General features: G+C 41.7%; 1 protein-coding gene across 4 annotated transcripts in view; it reads left to right on the top strand.

Annotated features, from left to right (window-relative positions):
* The window catches only part of astn1 (astrotactin 1), a 176855-nt gene that overhangs the window by 13657 nt on the left and 136648 nt on the right, over positions 1 to 26550 (top strand). For all 4 annotated transcript variants that reach the window (XM_048255773.1, XM_048255757.1, XM_048255766.1 and 1 more), the window contains exon 2: positions 17001 to 17188. In XM_048255773.1, the coding sequence (XP_048111730.1) occupies positions 17001 to 17188 (188 nt within the window). The remainder of the gene's footprint in view (positions 1 to 17000; positions 17189 to 26550) is intronic.

Below are 26550 nucleotides of genomic sequence, written 5' to 3'. Positions count from 1 at the left end.
GCCATTGGGGTATTGTTGTCATGGTCTCGATACAATCAGGTAAAAGGTTTTGTTTATTTTTGGTCACGTATGAGCTCCTCACTAAGCTTAGGGGCTCTTTTTGACTGGGAATGCTTAGGTGACTGACAGTCTTGTCACATCTTGTCCTAATTTAGCTAGATATACTATATACCCAAGGGAGCTGGTTTATCAGAAAAAAAATATTCAAATCTGTCAGCACATCTTGCATCTGTATTGGATGGTAGCCATTTTGGCGAAGGAATATCACAATTAAGGTAATACATTGAAAAACTATCAGGCATAGTTGGCATTTAATTCTGTTTTGAGGAAATAGCTTCATGCTGTTGGGTAAAATGCCCTCTAAATGAAGCAAACCAAGTGGGAACAGGAGAAAGAAGGTGGTTTATTATTAAAGAAAACATTATTTCCCTGAGTTAAAGAGACAGATGCACATATATCCCTGTAGCTATATAAGAAGACCAAGCAGGTTTGTGATTTCCCAATGGTGTGGTACTGGTGCATTTTATTGGCTTTGCCGTGTATTTTGATGCTGCCAGGGCATCTCAAAGCCCTGGTCTACTTAAGCCGCCAGCAGAAAACCGATGCTTGGCAGGGGGCTTCATCGGCCTGCTCCCTGAGAGGTCTAACACGACTGCTCGCATGGAAGAATGAAACGTTGCATTCAGAAGAGAGCTACTGTACATTAAGATACATGGCCATAAGCGTGTTGGCTAGCCATGTAGAGAACTCCGTCTCACTAACCACAGAGAGGGGCATCAACTCTGAAGATAAGCTAAGTTAGACTCCCATTAGAGAGCCTGGTGCTTAGGCTGTGTGTCACCTTTTTCTTCTTCTTCTGTTTTAATTATTACTGTTCCCCTGTCGCTGGAGTTGTATGTTGGAGGTTGGTGTCGTACATCAGCGGCTCCCTCTGCATATATTTAAATTTACCATCAGGTGCCCTGCCATCATGGGGCAGAGACTTGGCAGGGGCTTGGCGCTCAGCTAGAAGGTTAAACCCATAATCGTAGATCACCGGACATTAGGCCATTACGCTCCCAGTGTCCCAGCGCTCGTCAGGCATGCCGCGTGGAAGAGAACAAGCCATGCCGTAGAGTGGGTCAGACATCATCACTTACACTGTGGCTTTTTTCAGAGGCGGTGTGGTGTGTGTGTTGGGGTGTGTGTTGGGGTGTGTGTCTGTGGGTGGGTGGGGGTGGGGTAGGTGTGTGTGTGTGTGTGTGTGTGGGGGGGGGGTTGCGTTGCTCCTTTCATGAATATTTAAACTATTGTTCCACTTGGAGCCGCATGCCTTCTATATTCTGATACAATATCCCACTTAAAAGCCCTTTGTAACCTACATTTTGAGAGCAGGGAATGTGTTAAGAACTGCTATCGTCTCCCTTTATGAGAGTCCTCACCACCACCCACCCACCCACCCACCCCAACAACCGGCACTGACACACACACACACACACACACACACACACACACACACACTCACACACACACACACACACACTCACACTCACACATACACACACACACACACACACACTCACACACACACACACACACACACTCACACACACACTGTATGACAGACCTCCCCGCTGTCACTCTTATCATTAGATTTAAGAAAGCAAACACTCTTTCGGTGGCCATATGCGGCGACAGATGTCATCCTGCTGCCCCCGAGGAGGAAGACTGATGACCTGTCTGTGCTACTGAGGCTGAGAGATTGTGGTTTGGTGTGGGGTGAGGGTGTGTGTGTGTGTGTGGGGGCATTTGCATTCTCTGCATGCCCTTCATCCAAGATTCATTCATCGCCAGAATGTTCCGGAGTCTCAGACGCACGCACCTGTCATAGGGCCCCCCTTTGGTTAGCTGTGCTGAGGAGAAAAAAGCGGCCTGCGCAGGGTTGTCTTTGCAATTACGAATGTGGCAGATGTATCAGAGAATTTATTTTCAGGATTTGTTTCAAAAATGCAAAATGGTGCTTGTTGTGCCTCCCTCTGACAGCACACAAAGCTGTTTCTCCCAAGGCTAGCACATTAATATAAATGTATTTTCCCTACCGGTTCCGGTACAAAGGTACAGACATTCTTTGGAGCGTTTTGTCATACATGAACCTCTGCTCATCCATCTTCTTATGTGTGAATCATAACTTTGATGGTAAATCCAACATACTTTGTTCTAGCTGCAGGCTAGCGCTGACAAACTAATTGCTGACAGAAGCAGTTAGACATATTGGTCATCAAGTCATGAACTCTTTGAGTAACACAACGTGGATTGTACATTCATCCCTAAGCAGTTTACTTATCAACCCTAAATTGTCTGTCCTGATATCATAAGAAAACCCACAGAGTATAGTCCACATAAAGTACTACAAGCCATCCCTGTAAAATGCTTGTCATGTGTTGGGGTGACATGGCAACTCTGAAATAGATAGTTATTTATGAATGAATGTCACTTGAAAATGTCACTTGAAAATGCCTAGGAACATCTCACACTGATTAGGGCATATGGTAATACACACGAACATGCTAGCATGATAATCACACAGGACATCTTTCATTTATGACTGTTGTCCATCATTAATGCACAAAAGAAAAACAGCCTGCAAAGCTGGTTTAAAAAGTTATGGTTTAATTACTCTTTCAAAGAAAATGTTGTTACACGATCACACAAACAGGTGGCTAAAATGAAAGTTCAGTTTAGTCAGAACTGGTACAAGACCAGCCACTCATGGAGGGGCTTAGCAATATGACTCCCTTGGTGCAGTGCAGATCTATATTTTAAGACGTTATAATTAATTCTAATTTTATTATGTGAGTCATCTCTGAAAGACATTTCCTCCGCCTGCCTGCCGTTGGAGCGAGCGGGGCTCTGGAGGAAGACTGCAAGACGAGGCTCCATCAATAATACAGGAAACAGGACTAATCTCATCTGCTCATGTGACATTAGATTCTCTCTTGTGGGCTGTCCTCAAGGAGCAATAGCGCAATCAAAATCAATACTGCCACTTCCACTACTACTACTACTACTACTACTACAATTAATACGACTACAACTAGCAATGACGCTAATAGTAATGACAATAATAATAACCATCATCATCATCTAGTGTGTGTATTGTAAGAGAGATATGCCTTTTAGAGCAGTGGTTCTCAAATGGGGGTACGCGAAATTGTAATATAATTGTCATATATGTATATATGTATATTTAAAAAAAAAAAAAAAATATATATATATATATATGTTTTAAGCCTTTTTTTCTCAACTAAAAATGCTTTGCGCTGGTTAGGGGGTACTTTGCTGAAAAAATATTTCACAGGGGGTACATCACTGAAAAAAGGTTGAGAACCACTGTTTTAGAGCATTATCTACTGAATAAGAATGTGATGTTCCATGTCATGTGTTTCCACCTATGAAATGGAACAATGTGTTCTTACAGTGTACAAGTGCTCCTGTACCCAGACCGGAAAATGGCATGTAAAAGCTTTGCTACCCTCATCCCTGATAGCAGGACAAGGGTTTTGTAATCATGTCTCTCTCTCTCTCTCTCTCTCTCTCTGTGTGTGTGTGTGTGTGTGTGTGTGTGTGTGTGTGTGTGTGTGTGTGTGTGTGTCTCCAGTCTCCACTCACATCACTTAAGAACTACTTGTCTGATTTCCTTCACATTTTCACACAAGGTAGATGATCATCCAAATCAGCATTCGGATGCAGAAAATGGGGTTTCATATTCTTTACTGACCAATTATGGGGCTGACGGTCTGCAGTCACTTCTGTGCTCTTCTTGCCATTCAAATTCAAAGGCATTTCTGTTATTGTCAGTGCAAAATGTCAGACTGGTTTTGTTAATAAAAGTCATTAATCACCATCACATCACATCACATCACACATCAGTGACACAGAAGAAATCCAGAGTTTTGTGTAGGTTGAGTGTGATTATGGTATACGTGTATAAGATTACATGAAAGTAAAGTCTTTGAGACATGGTGCACTGTGGCTCTGCTGTGTGTGCAGTGCGGGTCAGTTCACCATTCCTTTCCCTCATGTAAACTCTCTCAAGTAGAACAGGGTACACTTTCAATTTCCTTAATATTAGAGTGTCACAGTTGGACAAATTTAATCTTGGACTAATCTAAAGTCTCATTTGGAATGAATTGCCCTCCGCTTAGTCAGGGCATGTGAATGATTTCAGACTTTCTTAATAGCAATTTATCATCAAGAGGAGGCTATTCCACTGCTCTGAATTTATTCTTACTTTTAAGCTAATATAAAACAATTATTAGGTAAGGGAGGATGTTGCATACTGAGAAAAAAATAGTAGCTACAATTTAAAAAACTTTTTTAGTTTGATGATTCAGTTGATAGTTGTTCAGTTTACTTTGTTCTTCATGGGTAATTGTCATGTTACTGAGGAACTGAGGAGTCATGCTGTCTCTAAACAGGATTTTGCAAAAGCTACTGGCCCAGTTTCCATACAACTTAGTTGAAAGATGAAACCTGGGCAAGGAAGAGCCCATTCCATATTGGAGCAGATCCAATCCCTAGGGTGAAGCCACACATTTAGTCTCACTATTGCTAATGTTGAAACAGGGTCTGTGCATCTAGTTACTGAAGCCACACATTTAGTCTCACTATTGCTAATGTTGAAACAGGGTCTGTGCATGTTACTGAAGCCAAACATTTAGTCTCACTATTCTAATGTTAGGGTCTGTGCATCTAGTTACTAATGCTGAAACAGGGTCTGTGCATCTAGTTACTGAAGCCACACATTTTAGTCTCACTAGTTGCATTTAATGTTGAAACAGGGTCTGTGCATCTAGTTACGGCACATTTAGTCTCACTTGCTAATGTTGAAACAGGGTCTGTGCATCTAGTTACTGAAGGTCTCACTATTGCTAATGTTGGTGCCACACATTTAGTCTCACACATTAGTCTCACTATTAATGAAACAGGGTCTGTGAAACAGGGTCATTTAGTAAGCTAATGTTGAAACAGGCATCTAGTTACTGAAGCCACACATTTAGTCTCACTATTGCTAATGTTGAAACAGGGTCTGTGCATCTAGTTACTGAAGCCACACATTTAGTCTCACTATTGCTAATGTTGAAACAGGGTCTGTGCATCTAGTTACTGAAGCCACACATTTAGTCTCACTATTGCTAATGTTGAAACAGGGTCTGTGCATCTAGTTACTGAAGCCACACATTTAGTCTGCTAATGTTGAAACAAGCATCTAGTTACTGAAGCCCACACATTTAGTCTCACACTAATAGGGTCTGTGCATTAGTCCACTTCACTATTGCTAATGTTGAAACAGGGTTGTGCAATGTTGAAACAGGGTCTGAAACAGGGCATCTAGTTACTGAAGCCACACACATTTTAGTCTCACTATTGCTAATGTTGAAACAGGGTCTGTGCATCTAGTTACTGAAGCCACACATTTAGTCTCACTATTGCTAATGTTGAAACAGGGTCTGTGCTGAAGCCAAACATTTAGTCTACTAATGTTGAAACAGGGTCTGTGCATCCAACACATTTAGTCTCACTATTGCTAATGTTGAAACAACAGGCCAAACATTTAGTCTCACTATTGCTAATGTTGAAACAGGGTCTGTGCATGTTACTGAAGCCAAACATTTAGTCTCACTATTGCTAATGTTGAAACAGGGTCTGTGCATCTAGTTACTGAAGCCACACATTTAGTCTCACTATTGCTAATGTTGAAACAGGGTCTGTGCATCTAGTTAAGTTTATTTCAGTAGGTAGAATGGTGAAAAGCTGTTGATCTGGTAACTGTCATACCCAGGTAATATCAATACACAAATATGAAATTGGTGTTTCTACCTTGGTCCAATGATTTTTTAAGGTACTTTCTTTGTGACCATGCTCACACTGGACAGTGTTTAAGTGTTTCTTGTCACGTTTTACTGTAATTGGACATTTATTTAGTTGTTTTACCCAGCATTGCCAAAAATAGGGATGAAAAATATATACTGTGATATTGTGACGTTTCTGCTAATTATGTCATCATAACGCTAAATCCTACATTTCTTGTCAACTTCAGCCAGTTAAAACTACTGCAATTACAGCAGGCTTGTGCAAAATTCCAGAATTGAATTGAAACTGGCTCTTTAATTCCAATTCTATTCTTGAATTTCACTTGCATTTCAATTGAGGTAGCAAACAGGAAGCAGAATTGCAATTCGAATTGTGCACAACCCTGAATTACAGTAATTTAGCTAACAAGATAATCACTACTCTCCACCATCTATCTCTCACCTCATGTCTAAGGCTGACTACGCTCTTTGTTATATATAGTTTCATCTCACTTGACAAATCTTTAAAACGGACACTAGTATATAAATAAATAAAACGGACACTAGTATATAAATAAATAAAACGGACACTAGTATATAAATAAATGATTCCTCCTTTTTGCCCTTTTAGGTGTATTTCTGGGGTACAGGAGATGAGGGTCAGCAGAGGTTTTGGTCATTACTGGTATTCATTTTATTTTTGGTGGAAAAGTAGCAGGGATCTCTGTGTGTATGTGTGTGTGTGTGTGGTGTGATCGTGCAAAAGGGGGAGTAAACAGGAGGATATAAACACACACAGGGAGATCGGGCATGTTTTTATTTTGAAAAGCAGAGCAGAACAACAACATGTGAACATGTTTGCAGATACACAAGAATCATGGAGACAGGATTTTTGGAGTTGCTGAATAAATTAGAAAAAGAGAGCAAAACAAAACAAACAATCCACACAGCAGTAGTTAGGACAGAGTGCATTGGGCACACAAGTGTGAAGCCATCGCCAGACTAGGTTAAGCAGATGCATAGTGGCCAGCAGCCTTGAACCCGTGACTGAATCATAACTATGCTGAAACGTAATGTAACAGCATGCCCTCTGGTTTAATATTGGCCAACAATATGCAGTAAATGTTTTAACTTTTTAATACTGGGTTGAGTCTAACCGTCAAATTTTTGCTCAAACTTCCTTCCTGGGTAGGGCAGACAAACACAGTGGTTATGACTATTTAACCTTTGGATCACTTTGCCCACTATCATAGAAGGCAAAATAGTGTTGTTTGGTGTGTGTGCTACAGTGTAGTTTTTAGCAGGCGTAGCTCTCAGATATGACTTTATTGCCTGAGCTACACAAGCTAGTGGTGGGTTAATTTAGGTATAGCGAGGAGTGGCACTAAGATGAGCTGGAGGAGCCATATGTGTGATATGAGTACATTGGTTCTGCCATTAATCCAGCCATCAGCAGGGGGCATTGAGACCTCCTGGAGACATCATTTGGGTATGTCCTTGAAATCTCTACCCAAGACAAATTAGTAGATTCTGTGAAGCTGCATGCATTACATCCGGATCAAGCTTATGCGTCTTGCGCACGCACCCACGCACGCATGCATACACACAGACACACACAGACACACAGACACACACACACACACACACACACACACACACACACACCTCTACCTCTCTGTGGTAGGACTAATTACATTAGTTTTTACTTGAAATTTATACCCAAGAATGTCTCACAACTCATAACCCATGCATTACACACACACACACACACACACACACACACACACTACCCGCACTCTTCATCAAGATGCTAACAGAAGTACCTCTCTCTCTCTCTCAGGCAAGTGTCCTGTGTGTGTGTGTGTGTGTGTGTGTGTGTGTGTGTGTGTGTGTGTGTGTGTGTGTGTGTGTGTGTGTGTGTGTGTGTGTGTGTGTGTGTGTGTGTGTGTTGTTCAGCACAAGGTGCCCCGTCGGGCTGCCGAGCTGGCCGCTGGCCGATTAGCAATGCAGATGTGTCTTAATTGAACCAGTGGCACACTGCGTGGCCAGGCGGGGGACGGTGGATAAGCAGACCGCCCGCCTCCGCCTCTCCTCCATCACCTACAGCCGTGTGGATGTGAGGCTGGAGCCCCACAAGCAGAGTGGCCGCTAGGCAGCAGAGCCTTCACTGCCCCCCTCCCGTCTCTCATGGTGGGGTAAACAGATCAGGGTCCGGATATGAATGAGGTCTTATGCAGGTCTCCATTTGTTTCAGATGAGTTAATTAAGCCATCTAATATACTTAAATATAATATCTATATTAATAATATCTATCTAATATACTTAAATATACTTAAATATACCATGTCTGCACCCCTTAATCATACAATTACATCCAGTGGATATGATATCTTTGGGATCTGTGATCATTTGCATGCTATACATAGCTATGGGTTTTGGGATGTTTTGGCTTTGGGCGAATTTCATTTGTATTTTCAGTTTTGTTGCTATTGAGGGTTATTGATTAGGTAATGATTGTGTATTGATTTACATGCCATCAACTGGAGAAGAACCTCTGACCATGTTGTGTTCACCAATCAAAACTGACAAAGGTCATGCATCCCGTGAGATTAATGATAATGAGGCATGATGTATTTATCATGCCACAATTTGGCAGACTCTACTGTGTTCTAAAGCGTCAACTAATATGCGGGATAGAAAGAGACTGCATGTCTGCGTGCACTATTCTATGTTATGGAGACATTTTGCACTAGCAAGTTTACAATGAGCACAACAAATGGTTAACTGCCGTAATGTCATATTAAAGAAATGGGATAACAGAGTTTTCCTTTGGGAGTTCAGTTGCTTCAAACAGCTGGAGTATTTGCATAATTTATAGTCAACTTGCTTGTGAGGTAGATCAACTTTAATCAGCCCTCACATGCGGAGTCTGCTACCTGAATGCTCAAGAAACAGGAAAAAAATGCATCACTTGCAGTACTTTGTCAGTACTGGAGTTGTGCATCCATATTTCTGTCAGAATAATTTGTTTTGCTCTGCACCGCTGTTGTCAAGGGAGACTCGAGCCTGTTCCTTTTTTTCTGATTAATTTGCAAGATTAATACAGAAAATGACCTGCGACTGTAATAGTGGTAATACATTTTGGTTTTGGTGCTGTCGTTAGGGTTGCAAATGTCTGTTTCTCTCCCACCCTTCCTGTTGCATGTGATGTATAGCATGAATAAAAGCCGCTGAGGAATATCCTTCAGCAGTGCGGTCTGTTGCCGTCTTTGTGGAAAGAGTCATTGGAATTGCCGTGGGTCTGTGTCAGACGCAGCTCCATTTTGTAAATGTCATAGATGTTTTTTTTTGTTCTCACAGTATGTGGTGGTGCTGCTCCTAACCAGACCACCTCCCCATCTTCTGTTGCCCCCACAGTTATTTATATGCAGCTGGTTAGATAGCTACAGAGGGTGGCAATGACAGCCGCCAGTGGCCAATGTCACAGCATTTTTGCTCAAATAAACAAAAAAAGTTTTAGCTATTTTTTTTAAATCTCCCACTGCTGTCAAAGATTTCATTTCATTGGCATGGCACTATTTTTGATTATGAATTGTATGCGGTAGAGACTTCAGAGGTCGGGAACTTCACAGTCCTCCATCTTTTCAAGCGGGGAATGTTGCTACGTGTGTTGTGCTGTGCAGCTCTCCTTAATCAGAGCCACAATAAACAGGAGATCTGAACCAGATAAATATAGAGGAAGACCTCACAAGCTCAGGAAGCCCTTGGGGAGTGCCGGCTGATATCAGATGTCACTAGAACATAAAACGGGATTCAATAAAGAGCCGTGCGTTAAGTGAGCAGGAAGCCCTCATTAGAAGCACTGCGGAAGCAAGAAAGGGGGAAATAATAAGGAAACGCAAAGAAGATGGGGAGCTAATGGCTGTTCTTCAGAGTGACAAGTCATGCAAGGTCTCTAAAGCCAGCATGCCATGCTGCCTATGGCCTGAGGTTCTCTCACTCTGAATATGTCTTTTTTTACAATCATGAAAGCATTCAAAAGGAACACTCTGCATGCATTTGCATGAAGACATTTTTGGACATTTAACTTGGTAAAATGGTATGGTTATATTATGCTGATATGTACATCAGGGTTGACATTCTTTAATTAGTGTTTGGAATGATATGCAGATTCTATTAGACTGTATTGGAATGATATGCAGATTGGGTCTGCTCATGTCATGCCAGATAAATAGATCTTTATTAACTGAGCTGGGTATTGGAATTTCACATTCATTTTAGATATTTTCCATGTGCATTTTTCCTTGGAAGTAAATATTATGTTACAGTGTAATGTATGATTAGTGATATGGTGTAGTTCAAGCAACTGCAATGTATAACTGCATTATGTGCATTTTTCCATGGAAGTGATTATTATGTTATAGTGTAATGTATGATTAGTGATATGGTGTAGTTCAAGCAACTGCAATGTATAACTGCATTATGGTTTTAATTGTCTTGATGGGAGAAATGCCATGACATATTTGTCATACCATTTAAGAAACATTACTGCCACCATCATCATCATCACAGTCATCAGCATCAGCACCAGCATAAAAGGATTTAACAGGATTGTTAACATGATTTGTTTTGTATGAAAAGTGCCCTGATATGAAACGGCAAATACCAACTCAAAGGTCTGTCATACTAGAGAGGGAAGTTCTTTTGAACATCATTTGGTGAAGATTATTTCAGCTCATTTCCCCATCAGCTGGCCAGCGGCGACGTCGGCACTGTGCAACAAAAGACTGATGCGTGCACGGCTGTGCCCTGACTCCTTTTGCCTCAGCTCCACCACCGCTGCTGAGGCTCCTGCCACCACCATCGTTCCCCGAAGCCTTTCTGGGTTGATCCTGGGCTATTGTTAGACGCCAGCGATGGCCAAGGGCCTCGTCCGGAAAAAAAAGAGCATTGTCCATGACACCTCCAGGCCTCTCCTCTGCCCACGTGGGACTCTGCTTTTAAAGAGTCAGGAGCTGGAGTTGATCCCCTAAGGAAGGGAATCTCACAAGGGGCCATTGTGGGAGTCGTGCTAAAGCTATATAAGCCCGGAGCTGTGTAGGGCTTATTTTAACAACCTCGCCAGGGTCCCAGGGCTGATAAGATGAGAAGGGGAACTTTTAATTGGTGATCGTGTTGATTGCAGCTGTCCAAGCAGATGAATATTAACACCGTGCTGATGACAGCGGTAAGTGCTTAAGCATGTACCAACCAGGTAGATCTGCCGAGCGGAGCCTGACACAGGGGCACCTTAAAGAAATGGTTATGAAACCCGGTCACGAAAAAGCCCTTAGGTGCTCATAATGGGCTTTCGACAGAGCAAGTGCTTAGCAATTCCCCCTTTCCTACTGGGATTACCAAGTCAAAGGCTAGTTTTTATTGCAGCTGCATGTCATAGCTTTTGTCTGTCAAAAGTGAATAATTTTACATGTCGTTGCTTTTTAGATAATCCAGCTGCGATTCTGGCTATTTCCCAAACTGGCACGGTCAGCTGTGTATGACCAATGGAAAATTCTCACACGTTCCAAAGAGAACCCTGCTGTCGTGTTTGTCTCTGTGCTACAGGCTTTTTAGCGAAAGCTAAATTCATAGTTGGCCCCTCTGTGTGTCTGTGATAAGATCCAGTGATTATACACAGTATATTGTAGCCTACAGTTTTGACAAGGATATGTTTGGCTGTAGTACAAAGTATGACAAGGCATATAACACAACCTTAGATGTGACATTTGGGGAGACATTTTAATGTGGATATGGAATAAGGAAGCCATTAATACTTACATGACTCTGTAAGTGATGTCCTGCCACCTTCTTCCAGATCTAAACACCACAGGATTCCATAATGTGATCCCTATAAATACTCTTCTTTAGTCTGCACAGTCAAACTTCTACCTTATCCTGCTGCAGCACCCATAGGGTGAAGGATCTCAGAGTGACAGGTCATAGTGAGAAGTCCTGAGGACTGGCAGAGTTAGCTTGCCTGGCCGCTAAGCTGTGCTCACTTAGCACTGTGTATTAGTTAGCTTCCAGTCCCAGGGACGAAGAGAATCCATCACTATAGACTTTTGGCACAATTAGACAAGCAGGTTTCGCTGATATTGAGGTCCTGGGTTGATCATGATGAAATGCTCCTTTGGTACAGAAAGCATTTTTTTCTGAAATGGCACACGAAAAGAGTGACTGAAACTTACATATCCATGTTCATATTTAACCTGACCAGCTCTAAGATTGTTTCCGTACATAAGACAGGCCTTTTCACTCAACATTAAAATCTAATAAACTTGCTTTTTCCTCTTGGGCTGGATGTTGTAGGTGTTATGGTTTTAAGTGTGTGAGTGCGTGCATGTGTGCATGTGTGTGTATGTGTATCCGTGTATGTGCTATTTTGTATCTTCTTGTATCTATTCTTGGATCTCAGTAGTAGATGTTAAGCAGTGTGGCATGCGAGTGAATGTCTTGCGCCTACTGAGCTGCAGTACACAGCTCTACACACGCACTTCCCACTGGATGGTTCACACAGAACGCTCATCCTTCCAGCTAATCAGAGGTGTCCAGCTTGCATGCTACAGTCCTTTAGGCTCCCTTTGACACATGCAGATGCAGATGCAGATGCAAATGCATGTACATAATCGTGCTCAATGTTTTCTGTGTTATTACGTGCGCATACATGTATAATTATTCCGCCATATATCAGTGCACCAATGTTTTTGCAATTTTTATGTTGCGTGTAAATCATGCAGAAGTGGCTCACTTTGAAGAACATCGCAAGGTAATGAGCTTTAGAGAATGTTGATCAAATGATGTTTTCCTGTGCTTACCTTTTCACACAGCCTTTGGTTTTTCAAAGTCAAAGAACAACCCCCAAACTCCTGTGAAAAAATTGGCAGCCAGGAGAGTGTTTAGCATTGACCTGAGGAAGCCACCTGTGATCCCTAAACCTTGACCTTGAAGTTTCTCCACTGATGTCCTCAAGGCTTAAGCCTGCACCTAATGATCCAACATGAAATATTAAACATGGCTTTAAAACTTTAACAAATTACCATTTGCTTGCCATCGCAGCCAATGCTATAAGTGTTACATCACTCTTTAAAACAGGTGTGACTTTGATTGATTGCTTAGGTTTTATCTCTATTCATGAGGAAAATTGGTGCAGGCAGTTGAAATATACCTTGAAACAAGCCTTTGGACATGGGATTGCATTTTGTCTGCCCATTACCGTACTCTCAAACAGTGAGCAGTCAGCTTTTGTTGGACTGTGTCAGTGGCATTTGCCACCATGTTGTTTTTATGTTTCTCCGTCAGACAATTCATGGATTTATACAGATTCACATTTGAAAATGTGCTCATATTTTCATATTTTTGTTTGATTTTTAAACCACTTCCATCTTTATCGCTGAGATACCTGTTAGCATACCCGCAAACACTGACAGGGCGTGACAGTGCATATTAATGCAAATGTGCTTGCATTCTTATGAAGCTCATCTGAAACAGTGCCATTAGGCTTTTGTCAGTATTAATTTATAATTAGTATACAAAAATGACAAATCATGAACTTGCCAAAATGAGAAGAAATGTTGTATTTTGCATACAGATTTACAAGTTTTAGAGAAAAGCATTGATGTGAAATGGCACCCTCATGTATCAGTCTGATCCAGTGATTTTGCCCATTCTGCACTGCAGGCATTTTAACGAATTGCATCACCACATACTTTCAGACATATTATGAAACTTCAATGTTGACTTTCAGATGCAGGGGGATTTGAGGGGTTCGGCTTTTTTCTGACGGCAGAAATGTATATTTGAGCTTCCTCCCTTCCCTCCCTCCCTCCCTCCCCCAGGGAGCCCAGATTCAGAGAGAGAGGGGGGATAGGAGTTAGGGTAGATGTGTTGGTGGGTGTGCGCGTGTGTGAGGGGGGCAGCTCTCGACACTGCATCAGGATGTGAGCGGAATAGAGCCAGATTTTCCATTTCTCTCACTTTCCCCCTTTTTCTCCCATTCTATGTTTGCTCCGGCTCCAGTATTTTCAGACGGATCGTTCCGGAGGACTGCAGCGTGGGCAGTCTGAAGACAAAAGGTCAAACGCACACGCTGTTTATGTACAGTGTGATGAACCGAGGCGTTGGGTGGCGAGCCGTGAAAAAAGAGGGCAAAAAAAAAAACAAACGAGTTGATCTAAGGTCAAGATTAATACCAGCTATAGGAGCTTTCCTCAGTGGTTTACATAACTAATTAAATATGTTATGTACTTATGTACTTATAGTTAGAACATTATAGAGCTTGTTAGGTGATGGACCACTAATGCAGTCACAGTTATTCAGTTACCACAGGTCAGATGGTATCCAGTTGTGTTTTACACAACCCATTTCATATTGTCAACTTTCCAAGATAATGAGTTTAGTGTCACACATGGCCACACCATGGTTTACATTTTTGTACATGCTCAGTACTTTGCCTATTTCTAATTAAAATAATGAATTTATATCAGTGAGTAGGCTACAACTAGATTGTGCAAGTCTGTTTTAAACTCTAGGGAAACATTGCATTCTATTCAGGCTTTGTCCTCAAAATGTAATGCAAAGGCTTGAGTTAATTTATTTATTTATGTCAGTGTCTATTTTGGAAGTGTGTGTTTGAGATCACAGTATGGGAGGGTAAAACAGCAGCCTGACAAACATGCTGACTTGGAGTTAGAGCATGGTGTGACATCTGCTAAGAGTGCCAATTAGAGGTCTAGAAAGTGTGATGGATACACACCCTCACCCACAAGCACACGCACTCACTTCGTACCCTCCAAACAGGCAGACTTTACACATGTCCTACTTTCCAGAATAATGCATCTCAAACTGAGAGACTAGCGGTTTGAGAGAACACACAGTCCACAGAAGGATAGTCTCTTGGTTTTAGCATCAGCATAATGATTTAAGTTCCTCTTATTATTTTGGCTGGCCTCAGGCTAACAAAGTGAGGGTTTCTGTGTTCTTTTAGAGGTTTCTTTTTATTTGCAGTATCTGGAAAATCCTGTTTAATCTGAGTATTCTCCTCTGACTACAACCACGATGTTTCATTATTTTTACTCTAATACAGCAGGAACTTTTCTGCTCTTTAGACAGTTGATATTAACTGATTGTTTGGGCTGTTCAAGACTAAATTTAATTTACTTGTTTGATGATAAGAATTTATTATTATTATGCCTGCCTTGATAAGAAAGCAAGGCCTAAATGTGATATTTTTTAAAAGAAAAATAAAAATCTGCAAGAAATATGCTACCAAAAGTGTGAGTATAGTAAACTAGCACTGTCAGATCTAAGAACAGCTGCTATTATTTAAGCTAAAATAGTTACACTCATGCAATTCTCTGTGTGTTCTCCCATTAATAAAACTGTCATTCTGAAGTAGACCCAAGGGACTCTCTGCGAAATGTGTGCTGTCACATTAGTCAAGAGAATTTACATGTTGTTTAGAGCACAAAACGCTACTTAATTCTTCTGGAAGTGTTCCTTGCCTCATTTTAACACAGTGTTGGATGCACATAAATGACTGAGGCCTACTTGATTTTAATATTGTGCAAATATGCTGTGAGTGTGGAATACAATGTATTTGCTGCATGTAGTATTTACTATTGTACTCAAGGACATCAGGCTTCACAATAACTATGTGGCTGGCAACTAACCTTCTGAGCTTTTGAACTGGTGTGGGAACATACCTGCTTAGATGTCTATTTGCTGGGTGCCGTGTTCCTCATCGTGCCTTTTACCGAACAATTATGGCCCCAGATGAATTGACATTTTGACATGTCCCGGTTACAAATGCTTCTCTCTCTCTGCGACCTGTTAATGCTTTCTGTGTGCACAATCATGTTTTATTTGTAGGTTGTCTACAGGCTCAAAGTTCCTTTTTAAAGGCTTATGTGAAATTATCTGGATCCCAGGTGAATAGCTCATTATCCATGGCCTGCACACACCTTGTAGCCTGGCAACTATGGTACACTATTTTGTATTTTTCTCTATGTTTCCACCTTTCGAAATTTGCCCAAATTTACACCTTAATAGTGTATCAGCATGAAACTGTGTATCTGTCGAATAGAATGTGGGAATGAGGTGCATTTGAGCATCTTAACAAAACTCCATCTATGAAAATATTCAGCTGAAGATGAACAACAGCCTTTGCATTTGCATAGCACCGCATGTCGCTGCTAAGAGGGGATCCAGGATCATGTTTTCCCGTAATGCTGTCTGATGTGTCACTGTCTAAGCTTGTCAGTCTCTTATCTGATTCCCACAGTGTCATAATAGACAGTAATTTGCAGCTTTCAGACTTCGGTTATATAAAAAGTAAAGCAGAGACACCTCTTTCAGTTTATCCAAAATCTGAACAAGCCCTGAGGCCTACAAGGTCATCAGAAATAAATAAAAGCAAATACTTTGAGAATTACTTTTCAAATGTATTGCTTGAGAGAAGGTTGAGTGTTTATTTTGTTTGTTTGTTTTGTGTTTTGTGTGCATTATTGGAAAAATGGAGCGTGGCAACATTTATGTTTGAAGCCTTTGTGCTTTTCATTCCATTTTTTTTATTATTTGTTGTCAGGATTCACTGCTGCTTTTAGATAGCAGTTGGGCGGAGATATCTGAATGACCAATACCTTAGCCTATACACTAATGAGTTTTTGTACTCCACAATTTACCAGGCGATTTTGAGCAACTCCTTGAAATGAGACCCAAATGATTTTGGTGTGGTTGGTGGTAGTTCTATTGACAAAATGAAATGGAATTACTGACAACTTTTTGTAAGCGTTTGTACTTTTCATTTGGTACTTAGGATGTGAGGAAAGTCATGACAGCTCGGCTACATTTAGACATTCATTTAGACCTATATTCAGACTGATGGCCCCAGAGAGCTGAGCAAATCGGACATTTGTACTTTTCAGACAGCAGAGGACATTGTGGTGCATTAATACAATAGTATTAGGTAATACAACACTCTCAGCCTTGTTGCTAATGGACTGAATGACTATAAACTATGTAGACAAAAGTATTAGGATGCCTGCCATTACACTCACAGAACTCAATGACTTTCCATTCTAAATCCATAGGTACTGTATTAACATGGATTGGTTATCTGCTTTTCTTTCGCAGAGATTTCTGGGAACTCGGAGGACATTCCTCTGGTGCGATGGCGACAGCAGTGGCTGGAGAACGGCACTCTGCTCTTCCACATCCACCACCAGGACGGCAGTCAGAACCTCCCGGGCCTGGCCACCACAGATGACCCTGCCAGCGAGGCGGCCGAAGAGGAGCTCCGCATCCTGCACATCTCTGTCATGGTACGGCTAGTATTCTCTCCTCTAGTCTATCACAGCGTAGGTCAGTCTGCCAGCTGAGGATCCATAGAGAATGGTAAAAAAAAACACATGGACAGAAATGGAGGCCATGAGTAAGAGATATGATGATGGGAAGGTCTATGGCTTTCAAGGTGATGGGCAGGGGTGAGAAAATGCCATGTGAACTCAATACATTTTTCAGAATGCATGGTAGAGTTAAAGGAAGTGTTTTTTTCCCCAGAAGATAAGGACAAATGCCAGTAATTTCACCCTCAGGTTCAGTCCTTTTGTTGTCCAGTGAATTTGACAAGCAGGTCACTGAAATTGCTTAGAATTGCCATGGCATGGTGGTCAGAAGTAGTTTGTCTATTATCTGTGGGCTACTTGGTTACACTGAGAGCCTTATTTCACCCAGAAAATGAGTCCCTTTTAGCTGGAGCTGTGTTTTTTTTGGTCATGAGCTGTCCCCCGTCTGATGGCTCAGTAACAGCAGAAGATTATGGGTGTCCTATCTGAAGCTTGAGCAAACACAGAGCCTGACAGTGATATCCTCACAAAGGAGACAGTTATTAGTATTCTAAAGAGGGGAAAACACGCAGAGAATGAGCAGATGACACCGCCTTATTCAATAGAGGCGTCTGGAATCAAATCATATTTCTTTTCCCAAGTGTGGAGACAGGCGCACCACAAGGGCCGGGCGATATTTGACACCTCCAAACATGGATTAACACATCTGATGTCGCGCTCTTGTTTGTCAAGACACTGCATGGCCCCGAGTCTCTGAGAGCATATTCATGCATTAAGGTATTATTTGAAGTATTAAAAGCATACAGTTTATTTGATATGTTGGCTTAATTCAATCCTGCAGTGCGAGGAATGCACAAACCACTAGCAAGTAAGATGTGCTGTTTTCTTTGAGTGCACTAGTGCTGAGAGGAAATGCTTTCTCCAGCTTTGCTCTCCCCCGTGACTTTGCACTTTAAGGTTATTTCTCAGTGACACTGTATACCTCTCCAAACTCAAACAGTTTCTGCAGATCGAAGTCAGATGTATCTCACAGGAAAAGTATATTGCCGATATAGATGCTGTTCAGTTTATTTGCCCTTTCTCATGCCTCTTGCTCTTTGCTGAGTTAACTGCCTTGCTATTTAAAGGCACATATTTTCAAATTACACCATGATTGATCATTTCTATTTGCGAGTTCTGAATAATGTACTTCAAACATCTTATATGGCTCCTTTGTGCCTCTTGAATATCAAGCAATTTAATGACCTTGAGTTTTTCACAGCATGTTGTACTTGAAAAGTTCAGTTGTGCACTTTGTCAAAGTGTGGATGTATTATTTTTAGGAAAGTGCTTTCGCATACGCAATGCACTTCCCTCTCTTCTCTCCTCTAAATGCAGTTTTAATTCCTACCTAAGGCTTCTTCTCCACTGTAGCTTGAACATTATTTCTCATTTTTATAAGTTGCTTTGAATAAAAGCATCTGCTAAATGAATAAATGTTAATGCAAAAATGTAAAGTTAGCTGTTAGCTGTTGTTAGCTGAATCTCTGCATCTTAGTCATAGTTGCATTCTTGTTGCCATGTGTTTACCTTGCATCTCTGAGACACGCCACCAGGCTGGTCGTGACGTCCGTCGCGAGGAGATTAACTCTGGGGAAGGGACAGCCAGCCGTAGCGACAGATGGCAACAGCGCTGCGCTCTGCCCCTGCTGTAGCCGCGGCGTTGACTGAAGGGTGGCCTCCTAAATCCAAAACCCCCCCATCTCCGATCCCACACCCGCCCAACCGCCCGCTATCCTATCACCTCAAAGCCATCGCGCCCCGCGAGAGATCGTCCACCTAGGGCCTCTCGCCCTCAAAGACACCTGTCACCGGTCCATTTCTATCATGCAGTGCAGCGCTCACACGGCAGGCACGGGTGCAGCCAAGGCTTGAGTCACACGTCTTCATTTTCCACACAGTGGCACATCAGGGCTGGGTCAATGCCAGGCCGCCGGACCCTGCGTCCAGACAGCGGGAGCGTTTGGGATGGGGGGACAGGGATTGAAGGGGTAGTGGATGAGCACAGTCTCAGTGTGGCTAGAGGAAATGTCAACTGTGAACTGTGGCATGACCTCCACCGACATGCTTCTTTCCCGCACTTGTTCTTTCCTTGTGCCTGGTGTTCCAGGAAGGTATGAAATTGTTACAGATAGTGAGGTCTTTCTGTCTCAAATCAGACAGAATCCAAGAAAATGGTTGCCGCACTGTCTCAAATTTTGCTCATACTTTGTCTACATAATGTTCCCAAAACTAAGACCTGTAAAATGTTTTTGTTAAATGCCGATATTTGTATATATTTCACTCTTGATTTTTCATCATATTTACACTCTCAAATGCCTTATCTTGCAGGCCATGTTTGGTAATTATTATCTTAAAGAGTGCTACTACAGCCTGCCCAGACTTGGTAGGTTGGAGGACAAGCTTTTTCTCAGCATGACTAGGCCATTAAAAGTTTGTATTGCATGCCTGTTGATTTTATGTAAAGCCCAAGATTTAGTGCAAAACAATTGATATTGAGACTTTTTTTGTACCCACATTGCATCAATCAGTATTTGTCTGCAAATACAATACCGGTACTTTAAACGAGTCATTATTGGTCAAATTTGACATGGATGGGAAAGAGTTAATGTGCCAATACTTGAGGTCTCTGCAACAAATGCACATGAAGATATTAATGATAAAACAGGGTGTTTTTTTGGTTATTCTTATAGGACTAAAATGGTCAGAACACGGAAGTCTATGCCCCATGTCAAATCATTCAGTATACAAAGTACCAATGTTGTACCACATTTCATTCATAGATAATACACTTAGTTAATGGCATTGTATACCTCTGCTTTTTCTTGAGGTAAAACAGTTATGTTAACTCTATCTTCACTGTACACTAAATACCTTGAGCCACTTCCACATAGATTTTCATGTGCCTATTAGCTATCTCTCATCCCACATAGTGTATGTATGTACTGTATGTATGTGTGTACACTACCCCCAGATGGGTAAATGCAGCGGACATATTTCCTATAGGAAACTAATACCATTTTAGTCCTTTGAAAATCAATCATAAACTTCTAGTTTTATCCTTAATATTTTCATGTTCATTCATTGTATGTGGAGAGCTCAATATTGGAACAATATTCATGAAATAGTGTATTTAAAGAAAAAAATATTTTTTTTGTTATCAAATGGGTACAAAAACAATGACACTCTTAATGTCAGTCTTTCTGCACTTTTTTCCAAATGTAGGTCGTAATAGAAAATCAATAAGAACTTCTAATGGTTCAGTCACACTGAGAGCATGTTTATGTCCTACAAAGTTAGGCTGGCTATGAATAATACTTATATAATATTATGTCAAATATGAATGCCCATACATAGATAATGTGTTTTTCAGGCTGTAAAAATAAATAAATATGAAGACATGAAAAAATATGAAGACAAGATTTGAACAGAAATATTTCACAGGCCTTGGTTTTGGGACACATTGATGATATAGACTTGGTTTGAACAGACACTGTCTGAGACAGTGTAGCAACAACCATATCTGATCTGACACAGAATGACCCAGTGGTGTTTTCCCAATAGTGTGGATTTTGTGTGTGAAGTTGCTGCCTGGAGCGGGTTAGCCGCCTGCTTCCTCAGCCCATCCCAAGGTGACCAGCATGTTGACCCGCCATCCCATGCCCCCTCTCCAGCATCCATAATAGAGGAGCTCCAGTGAATCCAGTGGTCAGCTGCAGGTTTGATCGCACAGATGAAAACAAAAAGCCCCCAGGTCTCCTGTGCCTCCACCGCTACCCGCATCCTCGACTCACTAGCCTCGGGCTACTTGTGTGTTTTCTACTAAACTTTCACAGAGCTACACAAGCCTTTATCAGCCTTTCACCTGGTGACTTTTAGAGTGAGCTGTTTCTCCTTGCTATGTTTATTTGCAACATGCAGTCATCAGCTACTCTCAACTCGCATGGATAGAGCTCTTTCGTTGACCTGGTGGCTTAACCCCTTTTCTGACACTTGAATTGTCTGCCAAATGCCCTTGCTGTGTGCTTCTGTTGTTATTATGAGTGGATAGAAGTGATAGTTCTCTGTATTAGTGCCGCTAAGCATACAGTACAAAATGTAGTCTACTGTATGCATATATGCTCTAGGCAAGAAGTTCCAGTCATATCTTGCCCTTCAAAATTCTGTCATGCCTCACATGAAGAGTGAATGTTTTCTAAAGATGGATGTCACAGACATTCACATTCACGGACATTCACTGTTCGCATTCACTAAGTCTTACCCAAAATGGCTGCTGTCCTGCTTCAGTGTGTACTTTCCCCCCACGTGTTGCCTTTCAGGGTTACCGTTTAACTGACTGTGATAAGCCCAACATGTAGCTGAGATACTGGTACTCTCACCCCTGGAAGCTTGTTACAATTGTTTGCCAATAAGTTTGGAATTATCATCAATACAAATCTCGCAAAAAGGTCAGAGGATTATGATAAGCTTCACAGAATGAAACCTGGAGTCGCATTGGTCTCTAGGATATTCGTTATGGACCCTTTCAAGAGAGTTCCATTATCAGCATCATAGTTGGCCCCACAAGACTTCCTTTTTAACATTCCATATGTTATCTTAATGCAGAGGAAGTAGATTAGGACCCAAATATAACGTTCAAGTATTGTTTTTGTTTTTATTGTTGAAAGGGTCTATAAGTGTGGTAAGAGTCACCGGTCAGCTCCTACTGACCCCAGCTACTCACAAACACACTGCACAGCCAGTCTCGTGGCTACCACTGGTGTTTGTGCATGTTTCGCAATAATAAGAGTTGTGTGATGTGTTTCTCCGAGGCAGGCAGTATAATCTTCTCCCTGGATTAATGTATCACAGTCTTCGTTGGGTTGAGCTGAACTAATAAATGTAGACTTTAGTGGATGATTAAAATTCGCCGTTGTTTTTCCTCTGCTGCTCCAACACTGGTGCATCGGGCCCTTGTGCTATTGTGCTGGCTGCAGCTTTCCCCTCCATAGTGTAAGTACTCAGTGTTTATGATTTCTTTCTCTGCGGGGAATTAGGAAGGATCAGGTTTTGAGTGAAGCGGACAGGGTGGCATTAAGAATTGGATAGGAAGGGCAGTGGAAGCAATAAAGGAGAAATCAATTCTTCTTTTATTCCACCTCTGGCAAAGAAAACATAAAGGTGGAAGGAAGTTGACAAGACTCCTATAGCAACTCTAGTAGAACTCTGTGAAATAAACTATATGCTGCTTCTTGTATCTGTGGATGGTAATTTTATGGGTAGTTTTATTGTTTTTCATTGTATCACACTGTGCATAGGTCATACTCGTTGAATACACTCTAGTGTTCTAATTGCCCAACTAGTATAACTGAGTGCAACGTCTGGATCATAGGTTCCCTACTCAGGGAGAAAAGATACTGGTAAACACATATTGTTAGCCAAGAACACAAATATGATTATTTTTGCACCAAATAATGTAAAATATAATGGGGCATTGTGATTCAGCAGTTACTGTTTCACTTCCTGTATGCTGCAAGTCTCTGTAAGTCGCTTTGGATAAACATAATCTGCTAAATAACTAAGTGCACTTGTATTGACTCTTAATTGACTCTAAATTTGTAAATATCTACTCAATTTAATGAGATATTTTGCAACATTCCCTATACTCTTACAGCCACGCTTCTGTTTGGACAGTGACCTTCCTGAAATAACCTCAAGAGCATGGTAGCTTTGTCTGTAGTCTGTAGTCTTACTGACATTCCTGCAGCAGTGGACACCTGCAAGGTGAGTGCAAGATGTGGAGGTTTACACATGCCGAATGGCCTGCGCAGGCCATTTATAAACCAGTACAGCAGGAGAGATGCATTTTCGCCCCGTTAGCAGCCATAAGAGGAAAGTGATATATCTTTGGTTTGGTCTCTCTCCCCAGGGGACTCAGCAGGCAAGAATGTGACCAATGGCTAAGAGTGGTGAAAAGAGGGGCAAGCAATGTTAAAAGCAGTGACGGATTATTCCCTGCAAAAGCTCTTGGGATGATGCCGCTCAAGTGCTTATTTCCCACCGTACCCACAGTAGCGCTACTTGTGTGGCTGTGTGTCTGTAAAACAGATGTTATGAATATCAAATGGCATTTCTGATTACCCTTTGCCACCACCATATTGCAGGGATTTGTCATAAAGAGACAGGATGTGTCGGTCCACTATATGCACCGCTGTTTTCCACATCTCCGTTTCTTAAACATTGTATTATGTTGTGTGGGGATTTCTTTTCTTTTTTTGTGGGGAATGTCTGCCTTTGGCGGACGATGTTTGCTCTGGTTCTCAGCCAAACTGAATGAATAATTCACTCAAAAGTTAAAAGTGCTGTGAGAATAATAATAAAAAAAATACAGGACTGATAATGTTTGGAAATGTTCAGGAAATAGAATAATACAGTGTTTAAAAGTTGTCCCAGTGCTGGAAGCCTCTAGTGTTATCAAACCCTTACTTCCTGACACACGCACTTATGGTTTAAGTGCTTGATAATACTTTATTGTATGACCACGCTCTCACTTGAGGGAGAGAGGGCACTTCCTATCACTCTTATTTATACCATAAAATGACACCATCTGATCCATCTGGAGAGCTATCCTCCTATGACCCTTTCAGAAACACACACACACACACACACACACACACACACACACGTGTGTGCACACACGCACGCATGCAAACACTCACACATGCATGCACACACACACACACACACACACACACACACACACACACATGCACGCACACACATACATACACACACGGGGCCGGCACGCAGGGACTGGGGCACACTCAGGGCCCTGTGCACTGCTCTCTGGGCTTCAAATGAAAATGAGCATAATTTATACTGCTCTGACCATGACCAGCAGTCTCTCTCCCTCTCTCTCTGGAGGCCGAGAAAGAGAAAAAGATTACTCCACCACGACCTTCAACCCAGAAAAAAGGGGGTTTCACATTGAGTATCTGAAGCTGATGGCCAAGTAGGACACCATTTTTCACAGCCCGGCCCACACACAGCAGTCATCTACTTGAGCCTTGAAACTGTGTCCGGCGCGTCCTCGGGGAGTGCAGAGAGGCTGCTGTCCACCCGGCCAGGCCACCAGTGTGTGCTGATCACAAACATATTCCTCAAACAAACCACCACAGGAAGGCTTTCCTGTCAGGGCTCCTTTACAAAACTACAAGGTACCTGGAATCAATCATTTATCAGCCATTTTGTCTTTTTTTTTTTTTTTTTTTTTTTTGGGCTCGCTGCCCTGCTGAAATCCACTATTTGATTTGCAAGATATTGCTGTGGAAACTGGCAGTGTGCTGTCATCTCCTTCAGAGGTTACCAGTGTTTCATTTTCCTTAGGCTTATAATTCAATAAGAACTCTTCTGAATGCCTGGCATGGTTGAATTTGATGACCTTTCGGTGAAATGCTAATGCAAAACCAGAACAGTCCTTTATGTGCTTTGTGGCTGCTGTGGTTTTCATGTTGTGCCGTACACATGATGTGTCCATTGTAAACAATGGCTGATTATGCCATGTGTATCTTTTGTCCTCATTTGCATACTGAGGTCATGTTCAAAGACATGTATTTGCAGTGAATTGGAAAAGCACCTCGACTGCTTTGTGGTGTGTTGATAATGGATTGAAGGGGTTGTTAAAAATTAAATCCAGGTAGCAGCTGCAGTAAAAAAGAGTTATAAAAGTTATTAAAATGTGATGTTGAAGGTCAGATCTTTTGATACAAGTGAATACTATTCTAGCCTGTGTTCTAAAGGTGTATCTACTAAATTAGTTGTGGAGGGAAAAAATCTGCTTATATTGCGGCAAACACTGTATTACTGTAGGTTCTCTCTGCTGAACTGCTCCTGGTAGTTTTCTTTGTCTCTCCAAATAATGAAATGCATTTCATGCAGTATTAAAAGGATGCACCACTTTGAAAAGCTGACAAATCCTCAATTGTCTTTTAGTGTTAAACTTCACATAAGCCTCTGAATTCCGGTGTGGTAAATATTTCAAGGGCTCTACCCAGTTTTTGAAGGCAGTATTTGTAAAGGTATTAAAATTTTATGAAATATTGATCAGCATCTTTCTAGCTGACGTCCTCTTATTTCTTTTCAAAACAAATTGTATTAATCTATGGTCTTTACATTTACACAGCACTGTCTGCCCCTGGCATCAGCTCAATATGCACACCTTTTTTTCCCAGAAGCAGCAGTCTCATATTACACTTTACACATCCTCCCCCGAACAATGGATAGAACCCATGTCTTGAGTGGTGAATATGGAGCCGGGCGTGACGAGCTCATAACAGCATCACAGTAATCTATACTTTATCTAATGAGATTACAGGCAGTCATGCTGCTATCCACACATGTTTTTTGTTTGGTTGTGTCCCATCCAATTCGGCATCTTTAGTAATGTACAACATTATGGGATCATCTCCACCGTATAGGTAACCATATAAACCACTTAAAACAGTAATGTATATTGATGGCTGTTATGTTGATCAGAGAAATTCAGTGAGACAACATAGATTTTCAGTACAATGTACTGTATGCATGGCCATATTGTTTAGGCTGGCTCCTATCTGCTGTGAAACATTGCACCTGCTGCTGCGCACACCACTGCACCTCTCTGAATACCACACAGGCACACACTCACGCTTACTCTGTCTGAACGGAACATTGTCTCTCTCGGACCCTTTTTCCAGCTGCACCTGCTCCACTCCCACTCCATCACAGTGCACTCTGGTTCTAGTCACACTCCCCCCAGCAGAGGACACTCATAATGAAGGGCTAGGGTATAATGCACCAGAAAACTTTGCCATGTCCTCGACTAAAGAATGAAAATTACTGTCAGAATCATTGTCACTAAAATTTCGAAGGAACAACATATTAATAAAAACAGCATACATCTGAAAATCCAAATACACATGAAACCCATCCAAATACATTTTCACGTGGAGCTGCATTGTTATGTTTTGTTTACATTAACGCTGCCACAGAGCTGAGGAATCATTGCAGAGTGGGCAAGAACCTGTGGTGGGGCCTGATACCAGCGTATGGCAGGCTGTATGGAGATACCAGACAGATCCAAGGGGCAACGGATGGAGACAGAGGGGTGGAACACAGAGAAATGCAGATTACAGCGAGGGGCTGTTTCAGCACCATGGACAGCACCACAGACTTATCATTAAACAGTGACCTGCTGATATTTACACAGCTTATAGGTTATTTCAGAATCATGGTCGACTCGGTAGCAAGGATTTTACCAATAATTTCATCACACTTCAATC

The sequence above is a fragment of the Alosa alosa genome, chromosome 1, assembly GCF_017589495.1.
Source record: "Alosa alosa isolate M-15738 ecotype Scorff River chromosome 1, AALO_Geno_1.1, whole genome shotgun sequence".
NCBI lineage: Eukaryota > Metazoa > Chordata > Actinopteri > Clupeiformes > Clupeidae > Alosa > Alosa alosa.
This window is presented reverse-complemented; position numbering and strand designations above follow the sequence as displayed.